Genomic DNA, 12,232 nt, shown 5'->3' on the forward strand with positions numbered 1-12,232 from the left:
AGAATAATCCTGATGATTTCAGGAACTTTCTCAGGATGACGGACCCCGTATTTCACTGTTTGTTGGCTTTGCTGACCCCCTATATTAGCAGGCAGGATACCTGCATGAGGCAAGCCATCACTACGGAGCAGAGGCTAGTTGCCACCCTGTGGTACTTGGCAACGGGGAGAAGCCTGCAGGACCTCTTCTTGACAGGCATCTCCACATTTGGAATAATGATCAGCCGGTTCCCCCTATTTCTTACACCCATACATATGGCGGAGTATAAACTCAATCATATCATCCTGGCGTGCTGTGTTCTCCACAACTTTTTAAGGAGAAATTCTGTGAACTATGTTGGCTCAGTTGGGCCTGAATCTGGAATTCAAGTAAATTAACCAACCCTGACGGCGCTTGAAGCTGGCCGTCCTGGCTTGCCTCCCCGAGTGCCCATGAGGTCCGTCTAAGATACATGGAATACTTTGCTGGTAGGGGGGCCATCAATATGCCAGACAATGTCAGACATTTTTTAAATAAAAAACAAATTTGAACAACTAAAATATTTGCTGACATTTACTGCTTGTCTTTCTTTTAGCTGACCCTGACATAAATTTGGGGAGTCCTGAAAATGGCGTGATTGTGTAACATTAGAAAGCATTGCTGGGTGTTATTTACTAAAGGCAAAGACACTTTGCACTACAAGTGCACTTGAGACTGCACTGAAACTGCGCTTGTAGTGCAAAGTGGATTTGCCCATAGGAAATAACCCCCATTGTCACAGAAACCAACAATTTTACCAAACCAAAAAAATTCTTGATGAACAATCTTTTTAATACAAGCACAATCACATGTGCATTTATCAAAGGTTTTTAAAACAAACCAACATGTTTGTTGTATAACAATTTTTGGGGTCACATTAATAAAAGTAGAAATGTCCATTTAAGGTAAAACAGGCATGTTTAAAACCAACAAGAAATACACAAATCTGGAACTTACAAAGTTCAACTTTGTTAGAAATAGAAGGTAATATCAGACATGAGTATTTATAAACTGTGTTTGATATTGCGTTCAGATGGGGTGAAGTCACCCCTGGAAGAGCCAAATTTTGAAGATGCACACAAATTCACGAATGTCAACATGTGCTAGCTGCCATCACGGGGGATCAAGGGACGTGTTTTGTGGGTGCAACCCCTTCCTCTCAGCTACTTTATTATTGAGGAAGGGGTTGCATCTCCCGTGATGGCAGATAGCACATGTTGACACACTGTGTGCATCTTCAAAATTTGGCTTTTCGACACTATGTAAAAAAAGGTGCAACAATTATTTGTGGAAAAAATGCAAACTACATTAGGGATTTCAAGGGGTTTTAAACTCTCCCTAAAACAACAATGATGTTCTTCCTTTTGTTTTTAACATCATTGATGTTTTTCTGGATGTTTTCCAAGTCCCTATTACACCCCATGATCTCCCCAATCAGGATCTGGGCACTCTCACTGGTGAAATGTCCTTCATCCACAACATCCCGATCACCTAAAAATCTATAAAAAAAAACACTCCATGTATTATAAATATGCTGCCATCCATCTCTTACCTGAGCTTGTGGTCGCATACACTCACCTGTTGTGGTGACAATTTCCACCACGTCTCCTTCCTCCTCCTTCTGTTGCCTTTGGGGGATTTCCCTTTCTTCCTGAGGTGGGGGGTCTGTGGTCTCCTCGGATGAGTGGTGTCCTCCGAGTCTTTTCTCTCCTATGTAAAAAAAAATAGGTATACTTAGCACACAGATATCTGATGGTAGAAATAGGAATATGAAACATTGCTTGGAAGTGGGGTACAATTGTCTGTTTTGGCAGAGTTCAAAGATGAAGAAATATTTTTTTCCTTTGTCAAGCTTGAATACTTACCTGTTTTGTACAAGCTTGTGAAGCTATGTGAGATGGAGACACCCCTATAGTATACACTGGAGCACCTGTGTGGCCCCCCTAATAAAAAGGGTGTTCTGGTGTCCCACACTAGTGCTCAAGTGTCCAGATGTGTAAACAGCTGCTGAGTGCCCTCTCCTTACACAGAATCTAGTTTGCATTTCATTCTAGTTAACAACCCATCTAGACACCAAAATTATTTGAAGAGAAGTAGGCTAGCAAAAATTTTTTCAAATGCATATGTCCAAAACATGTTGTTTTCTATGCCGAACGAACAATGTTTCATACGAACGAATAATGTGCACATGAACATGAAAGTTGCCATTTTAAACTGTACAACAGTTAAGAAAAGCACATGGAGCAGCACGAACATTAGAAAAATACAGAATAGGAACACAGCACAACTACTTACTTTTTTGCAGCACTCTCCTGATCCTTCTGTACTGATAGTGCTCCCTTAATTTGAGGTCCGACCACCGGTTCCTCAGTTGATCTTTCGATCGTCGTACCCCAAAATTCTTCTGCAGACTCTTGACAACTTTCGCCATGATCTTGGCCTTTCTGACATTGGGGTTGGGGTAAGGTCCATACTTCCTGTCATAGTCGGCCCTCTTCAGGATGTTGACCATCTCCAACATCTCCCCAAAGGACATATTTGAGGCCTTAAATCGTCTCCTCCGGGATCGGGATGTTTCTGGCTTTCCTCCTCCTCCTCCTCCTCGTTGCTGTAATTAGCATGCAACTGCTGTGTTTCCGCCATGTGCTCTTCCCCCACTGTGCCGAATAATAAGGGGCGGGGAATCGACTAGAAAGAACGTCAGGGGCGGGCAGAGTTTCACGCATGCGCAGTGTATATAAAGCGTAACACGTGTGCGTAGTACATACGATATGTGAGCGGAGGAAGGAGTATCGGAGGTACCGATCGTGATAACGAAGGTAAGATTTAACACTGGGCCTATACTGCTTCTAGATTGAGGCCTCTATTGGGACAAGATTACAAGACTTTAGCCTGACATTAGGGTTTGTCTTGTGTGGTGTCTTGCAGAGAAAATGGATATCTTGAAGGATCAGGAGTTTATGAGCATATTCATAGATATGTTTAGGGAGCTGCCTTGTCTATGGCAGGTAAACCACCCTGATTATAAGAACCAAACAAAGAGGAAGGCAGCGCTGGATCAATTGCTGCAATTTGTGAAGCCGGTGATCCCCACGGCAGACATCACCTATTTGAAGATCCTAATTGGTGCCATGAGGAGCACTTATCTAAGGGAGTGCAAGAAGGTCCAGAAAAAGTGGCAGGAAGAGGAGTAACCTGGAGGAGGCTGCAATTGGCCTATTTTGGAAGGCTACTGAGGCCCTCAGAACACCCCACAGTGTGGAAGAGGATTTTGCTGCCATAACAGCCTGCAAAATGCTGCAAAGGGAGGAGGGCCAACGCCTCTTATGTGAGTGTGTCATTTTAGAAGCTCTACAGAAGGGGTTGAGGGGCCAACTCACATGCGAAAGCCACATTTGTCAGCTCACCCATGGTCCTCCTCCTCCAGGTCCTACTCCTCCTCCTGCCACACCTCCAACACTAGAGACACAACCAGGAAGGAAGCGTGTAAGTAAAACCAGAGAGTGATGACCTGGGATCAGTCTGGTCTGGCAAAAGATGCAGGCTCTTGTATGACCACAGCCTGGGAACATACATGTCATCTGCTGCTGTTCGTGATCTCTTGGACTTCTGGACCAGATTGTACTCCTTTGGATAAGAACTCCTCAGGCCACCAATTTTGCAGTAAAATAATTGATGTGTGCCCTGGGGGCCAAAGGCTTCGCCAATTTCTGCTGTTTATCCAGCGTTGCCTCCATCTTTGTTTGGTTATAGTTGAATGAGGGGGTTTGGGACTTTAAATGAGGAACAATAGTGTTCCTCCATCCCGGTTTTCGATAATAAATGAATAGGAAGTTGGGACTTTAAAATGAAGCAATTGGGTAGTGGAGGTAAAGTAAACCATCTATAAATTACATTATAAAAAATGTTATTGATAGTAAAACATATAACACATAGTAAAGAAGTATGATTTCATATATAATAAAATAATTCATTACATGTATATAGAAATGATGTATACATAATAGGGCATGATAAAGAGTATATACAAATAGCAGCACGAGATAGATGTTGATAAAAAAGGTAGAAAGGCATGATGTTGCTAGCAGCGACATGCCTGATCACGATACATGCACCCACATTGTGAATGTGCATTACCTACGTAGGAAAATGGTTGATGTATTCAAAGGAAACCAATTAGTAACATAACTATGGTTCCATGTAGATTGTAGTTAGGGCATCAAAAGGCAAGGCTCGATGCATTTCGTGAGTCTATACCCACTCATCAGGAGCTGATGTAAACAAATTTTCCTGTAAAGTATATATAAAAATATAATGAACCATAATGTCCATGTAAAAAAGTAAAAAATATAGATAAATGAACATTCAATATATAGAGCAGGTAGTATTGGACGCACTCACCAACTCAGGCAGCAGGTGCAGTGCGTGGTGGTGGGAGTAAGGTGGGCCAGGGACATAGCCTCTCCACAGGAGCCGAGGCGGCGTGGCTGTAGGTGCGACATTGGGCAGGCGGGAATAAAGAACGAAGGATAGGGGCAGAGTATGTCTACTAGGCAGGAATGTATGTCGTGGGAACAACCAGATCTAAGAATAGAAAAATATTCCATTGAGTGTGCGTATAATAAGTTAAGGTGTCTTATTTGTAGTAATAGTAATAATGGAATAATAGATCGTGAACCCAGTAAATTCCGAAGAGAATAATGAATATAGATATAGTGGGACAAGTGTGTATGTGAGAGTCAATATAAATTGGGCGATAAGAAAAAAGGATGTGAAAATAGCCAAAGTGAATAGGTGTTTAATAATAACTAATGTGTGAGAAGTAGCAGGTGAAAAGTGACAGAACACTGGAGAAATGAATAAGGCAGACTCACCAAGGAAGTAGGCACTTAAACCAAGAGAAGCCAAAATCAAGTGAGGGGAAAAAGAGGAGAAAGGAGACCAAAGACAATGACCTACCCAATTGTGGCATCTAAAGGCACCACCAGCCGAACGAGAGCCGCAAGGCTGGTGTGCAGAAACCCCAGAGAGAGACCGGCCGTGGGAACCGCCAGCTTCAAATGGGGAGTGTAAATAGGCCGCCAACGCCACGTGGGTGGCACGGAGGAGGAGCCACCGCACCTGAGCCGAGTAAACCTCAGCTTTGGCGCGAAGGGGTTCCTCCATGGAGACACCCAGAAGGAATCACTAGACGTCCGGGCCGTGATGCCAGGGAATGACGTCACAGGCCCGACGTAGGGTATGTGGCGCCGATGCGCAGAGTGGAGACCGCCCAATCCCCCAGTCCCAAAGGGATGGGGAGGAGAAAGGGAGGACCCACTGGCGCATCGCGGCTCCCGTGAAGAGGAAAGCCCGGCGTCACCCAACCACCCAGACACCACACTTAGGGCACGAATGCTGGCCAGGTGGAGAGTGTTTGATGGAGCATCTATAAAAAAACCTTATGGGGCATGAGATCAGTGACCAGGATGCTGCTAGTAAAGTTTAATAATTAAACTGATGGATAAATATATTGCGTAATAAATCCACAATTAAAGAATAAACATATATATGTACATATAAAGGCAGTTTCTTATATACCCTATAAAAAAAGAGAGGGGCTTACCTCACACAGAGAGGGTAGGGGAACACTACCCATCCCATTTACCCAAGAGCTTCCATCCCGATAAATCAATAGAGTTAAGTGAGGGGGTTTGGGACTTTAAATGAGGAACAATAGTGTTCCTCCATCCCGGTTTTTGATAATAAATGAATAGGAAGTTGGGACTTTAAAATGAAGCAATTGGGTAGTGGAGGTAAAGTAAACCATCTATAAATTACATTATAAAAAAAAAAAAAAAAAAAAATTTTATAATGTAATTTATAGATGGTTTACTTTACCTCCACTACCCAATTGCTTCATTTTAAAGTCCCAACTTCCTATTCATTTATTATCGAAAACATACAGACATACATTCCTGCCTAGTAGACATAATCTGCCCCTATCCTTCATTCTTTATTCCCGCCTGCCCAATGTCGCACCTACATCCACGCCGCCTCGGCTCCCGTGGAGAGGCTATGTCCCTGGCCCACCTTGCTCCCACCACCACGCACTGCACCTGCTGCCTGAGTTGGTGAGTGCGTCCAATACTACCTGCTCTATATATTGAATGTTCATTTATTTATATTTTTTACTTTTTTACATGGACATTATGGTTCATTATATTTTTATATATACTTTACAGGAAAATTTGTTTACATCAGCTCCTGATGAGTGGGTATAGACCCACGAAACGCGTCGAGCCTTGCCTTTTGATGCCCTAACTACAATCTACATGGAACCATAGTTATGTTACTAATTGGTTTCCTTTGAATACATCAACCATTTTCCTACGTAGTTAATGCACATTCACAATGTGGGTGCATGTATCATGATCAGGCATGTCGCTGCTAGCAACATCATGCCTTTCTACCTTTTTTATTAACATCTATCTCGTGCTGCTATTTATATATACTCTTTATCATGCCCTATTATGTGTACATCATTTCTATATACATGTAATGAATTATATTATTATTTATGAAATCATACTTCTTTGCTATGTGTTATATGTTTTACTATCAATAACATTTTTTATAATGTAATTTATAGATGGTTTACTTTACCTCCACTACCCAATTGCTTCATTTTAAAGTCCCAACTTCCTATTCATTTATCTTTGTTTGGTTATGAGCCCTTAATAAAGGAATTTTTGCTTCAATTATACTTGCCTATGTGTGTTTTCCTTCAAAAAGGACAGTTTTTTTGTGAGGAGGTGGGTACATTTCAAAAATACATGTGAAATTAACATTAACAACACCAAGCAACCTCCTTGAGATTAAATTATACTCAATAATAATGGTGCTGTGGTAACTTGACACACAAAACACACCCAAAAATATTCTGGTCAAAAAAAATTTTAAAAAAAAGATCAGGCTTGAAAAAAATACAAACCAAAAAATAAAAAATTGATAATTTTTTAGTCAGATGTGACAAATCAAAATATAGTGATGAAATCATGATAAATAATAAAGAAAGAAGTTTGTGAGAAGTCTGTGTGAATATGAGCAGCAAAACTACTTCATTCTTCTAGCATTATAAAGAAGAAGAGAGTGCGCTGCATTAAACAATTTCAAACATTGCATCGTGACGACAGTGCTATATCCATTGCAAACGCTAATTTTACCAGACCGAGCAGTTCCATCTCGCAATTTCTTCTGAGCATGCGTGGCACTTTGTGCGTCAGAATTGTGTAAAAAAAGTGTACAGAATAGGTAAATAGGTCCATAAAATTTGGCTAAAGCCAAGTTATTATAAATTTGGATACCATAATATCATGCTTTTGTTAATGAGAACAGTGTCCTTCACTATACAGTTACTAGCCATGTTATTTCTCTTACTATCTACAATATGTATAGTATGAACCAATTATGTTGTTTTACTATGGGATTGTGAGCCAATAGTTGCCCCCTTATGTCTACAATTGCATCATTACCCTATCTTACATATCAATTGGATTTCACCAATCAACCAAGATTACAATTAATTATTATAGAGACCTGCCTTTTATGAAATTGTTTTTTACAGTATTTACAATATGAATCAATCATATTATTAATTGTATTTCTGCTATATCCTTTGTACAATTGAAGACTTACCTCTAATGAATTTGGGTTTTTATAGTATCAGCATGAATTATGTTATGATTTTTACTTCTGTCATAATTTATATACCATTAAACCACTTAATGCCAATTGATGTAATGTGATGCCTCTATGCAATGTTTTTGGTTCTATAGTATTTTGGGTACCCGCCATATTCATGGTTATCGTGTCATCTCCTCGGGTGCATGTTTCATATAAAGTCCCACCTTTTTTGTTTCTTTTTTTGTTCAAATTATCGGGGATGGAGGCACGTGGCTCTACACACCTCGCACCTCATGCAAAGTCCCACCCTGCTGCTCTGTTTTTAAACTGTATTTCTCTTACTAGTTGACAACTAATTAGTCAAATTATTCCAGTGCACTTAGAAATTTTGTAAAAAAATTTCACATACAGTATTTATTTCTCATCCTGACATTCTTCTGTGACATTTGTGCTTTGTGGGACTTTGTATTATTTTACCTTTTTGTGTGGGAATTCATGAATGTCACAATTACCAAGAGACCGTTCTTCATAGAGCCACACACTCTAAGTACAAATCAGAAAGTCCAGATGTTTGACATTGTAGACTCTGGCACACATCTAATTTATTTATATTTATGTACCCGACCTTCTCTACAGACGTGTGCCTCATATTTCACACATGAGGTGGGAATTTGGCTTGTTAAGTGTTGTTTATTATTCATTTTATGTTCTTTCACTTGTGTGGGGGAAATTGGTGAATAGACATGCTGTTTTTGATTAAATTTGATACTGAACTCATTAGTTTGTCATTGCTAAAAAGCAGAAATTATATATGTATAGCAATTTTACACAAATTTTTTACTAAAGCCCATGAATAAGAATAGGACTACTAAGAAGTGAGAAAATGACTGTTGATTTTGGTGAGCTATATATCTCTGAGAACCTCAGTTTAAAAACATCCTGAACTTTCAGCATTACATTCAACTCCTGCAGAGAATGTAGTCTGCCTCATTTGTCACACTGGAGATTCCTGGGTTAATTTTATGATGCATAAACAGAGATTACCATTTTTGAAAACTGCATGTCAGAAATATCAGCAGGCATAACAAAATAGCCTTCTGATGCTACATGCAAATCTTGAATTCTCCTTTAGAGCAAAGCTTCGCACAAGCCTACTAATTCTCTTTACTGCTTTTCTTTTAGCATTTGAGTCTTGGTCTATCTCCCTTAATCCACTAGACATATGCGGTTCATTTTGTTCCAAATTTTTCATTTTTCGGAAATTCGGATGTATCCGAATTTCCAAATTACAATAGTACCCAATTTAAACGAATCCGACATAACGAAAAATATTTTTGGATGAAATTCGAATTCAAATAATTTTCGAATCATTTTCAAATACTTTTCGAATTCTAATAGTTTTCAAATTCGAATTAGAATACTTTTTGAATTTGAAAAGTTTTCAAGTTCTCAAAGAGAATAAAATAGATCATAAAATAAAGGAATAGAATAGAAAAAAAAAAGGAATAAAATAGAAAAGAATATAACAGAAAATAAAAGGAATATAATATGAGAAAAACAGAACAAAATAGAATAGAAAATAAAATAACAGAATAGACTAGAACACAATAGAAACAAATAGAATAAAACAGAAAGAATATAACCATCTTCTGAAATTCAAATTTCAAATAGAATACTTTTGAATACATAAGAAAAAAATAGAACAGAAAAGAATAGAATAGAAAAAAAAGAATAGAATAGAACAGACTATAATAGAATAGAAAAGAATATAATTAAAAAAACAATAGAATAGAATAGAATAGAAAGAATATAACCATTTCCCAAAACGCAAATAGAATTTGAATAGAATAGAAAATAACAGAATAGTATAGAAAAAAACAACAGAAGTGGATAGAAAGAATATAACATCTTCCGAAATTCAATTTTCGAATATAATAAATTAGAATTTGAATAGAAAAGAATAGAATAGAAAAGAATAGAATAGAATAACCAAATAGAAAAATAATGTAATTAAAAAAACAATAGAATAGAAAGACTATAACCATTTCCCAAAATTCAAATAGAATCAATTTGAATTTGAATTAAAAAAAAAGAATAGATTAGAAGTCGAAAACTTTTCAAATTCAAAAACTTTTCAAATTCGAAAACTGTTCGATCTCGAAAACTGTTCGAACTCGAAAACCGTTTGAACTAGAAAACTATTTGAAATTGATCAGAAAACTTTTCAAATCGATCCGAATTTGGAAATTCTAATAGATTCAAATACGAATAAATGAAACAAATTCTGAAAACAAATTAAACGGATTAAACAAATTTAACTAAACAAATTTATGTAAATAACAAATCGAAACTAAACAAATGTTTACGTTCTGCACATGTCTATAATCCACCTATGTCCCAAAACATTTTTTTTTTGTTTTGGAAGTGTCTCAGTTCCAAACATTATGCCTTTTAGTGTTTATGGCCTTTGTTAACACATTATATATTGTTTTTTCTATGGCAGATAGGGTGTTAATTTGGTATAAGATCTTTATAAATATAGTTCTTTTTCTTAGGGCTCATACGCTTGCTTCGACTTCAACACACATTAAAGCGCCTACCACTTCAACATGCTTTTTTGATGTGTTTTTGTCGCTTCTGCAATGCTTCTGTGATGCTTTGGTGGTGCTTCAATGATGCTTTGATGATGCCTCGGTTGGTGCTCTTTTAAGCTTTAATGAAGCTTGGCAGATGCCCTGTGTGTATTGCTATCTCATACCCGCAATTTCTCCAAAACAAAGCGAAGCTAAAGCTGAATAAAGGCCTCTCAAAAGCTTCAGGTGCTTCAAGCGAGCTTTGTCATAGACTTCTATGGAGGCTTTGAAGATGCTTTGAAGCACTACTAAAGTGGCATGGGGTATAATTTTTGAAGCGAAACAAAGCAAAGTAAACGCAAGGTGTAAACAGGACTGTAAGCTAACCATTTTATTTAGTGACAGGGGCTTTAAATGGTGTTCCGAGAGCTTTAAAAAAGTGTGTCCAAAGCCGGTTTGAAGCAAGTGTAAAGTAGCCCTTAGGGGGTTTTTTAGAAAAAAAAAAAAACACCTTTCAAATATAACTTTACTCACTGCAACATTTACATAGTTTGTGCACCCCCAGATATTTCCCCCCAAAAATACTGTATCTGTCAAAATCTGCCAATTAGAATTATATCACATAAGTGTGGCTTCTATGTAATATATACAATAACAGAATGGTAAAGCTCAGTAAAATGTTAGCAGCACATACAAACATCACCCAGATCATTCAACATCATTGTTGGGACCTGGGGATTCTGGGGTTGGAATATGTATGTATTTAAAAAAACACCTTTTTATTTTACAGTATTTTTTCTTCACTGTGAGTTTGAATCTGGTCAGCTGTATAGAAACCCATCACTGTGATCTGCTGACTGCAGTAACACATCATTATCAGTAGTGATCTACTGCTGGCTGCAGTAACACCATACCTCCCAACATTTTGAGATGGGAATGAGGGACACCTACTTGCAAACGTATGTAGGCATAGGACACGCCCCCCTGACACACACCCTTAAAGGAGTATTAACCAAAAAAAGGTAATTCAAATCCACAAGGACTTTTTTTACCACTATATTATTCCTTTAAATTGGCTTTTAAATTTACAAATGCAGCAATTACAAATTGGATGAAAGGTTTAGCATTGGGAAACAATTTCGAAAGATAAAAAGTGCATTTTAACTATATGGATCAGACCAAAATGAGGGACAAATGAGGGGCAAAGAGGGACAGAGGGACATTGCTCCAAATGAGGGATAGTCCCTCCAAATCAGGGACAGTTGGGAGCTATGAGTAACACATCACATCTAATAATAATAATTTATAGTTGCCTGCAAATAACCATCAATATTCACTATAGCAGTGATCTACTGCTGCAAGGAAATGAAATTCTGGATAGAGCTGCAAGAGCTTTTTACCAGCCTTTATACTAGGAGGAAGTGTCATAACATCTCTACACTCCCAATGTAAACACAATGAGGAAGTGGATAAAACCAAATTCTACTTTGCCAGATATCAAATAGTTTACCCAACCTGGACAAAGCTACAGATTCTCTTGCTAGTCCACTTCATCTTAATTATACTTACAATTGAGGCACTGCTTTGCTGCTCTATCCTCCACTGTAGCCACTGAAAAAAGGATACCTCCCAACTTTCTGAGATGGGAACGAGGGACACCTATTAGCAAAAGTATGAATGCATAGGAAACACCCTCTGACACAATCCCTTAAAGGAGAATTATGCAAAAAAATATCAGATAAACCCACAAGTGCTTTTTTTTTTACCACTACTAGTCCTTTTTATTGGCTTTTGGAATTTACAAATGCAGCAATTTAGAAATTGGATGAAAGTTTAGCACTGGGAAACACTTTTTGAATGATAAAAAGTTCATTTTATACACAAAATTTTATAGATCAGATCAAAATAAGGGACAAATGAGGAGGAAAGAGAAACAGAGGGACATTGTTCTAAATCAGGGACAGTCCCTCCAAATC

At 38.1% G+C, this 12,232-nt stretch overlaps 1 protein-coding gene across 3 annotated transcripts in view; it reads right to left on the reverse strand.

Moving 5' to 3' along the window:
- Positions 1-12,232, reverse strand: part of VEPH1 (ventricular zone expressed PH domain containing 1) — a 675,925-nt gene that overhangs the window by 144,596 nt on the left and 519,097 nt on the right. For 2 of the 3 annotated variants that reach the window (XM_073626085.1, XM_073626082.1), the window contains exon 12: positions 1,597-1,728. The exons of the other annotated variant lie outside the window; for it this stretch is intronic. In XM_073626085.1, coding sequence (XP_073482186.1) covers positions 1,597-1,728 — 132 coding nt within the window. The remainder of the gene's footprint in view (positions 1-1,596; positions 1,729-12,232) is intronic. 3 annotated transcript variants of the gene reach the window in all.

This window comes from Aquarana catesbeiana, linkage group LG04 (assembly GCF_042186555.1).
Source record: "Aquarana catesbeiana isolate 2022-GZ linkage group LG04, ASM4218655v1, whole genome shotgun sequence".
Classification (NCBI taxonomy): domain Eukaryota; kingdom Metazoa; phylum Chordata; class Amphibia; order Anura; family Ranidae; genus Aquarana; species Aquarana catesbeiana.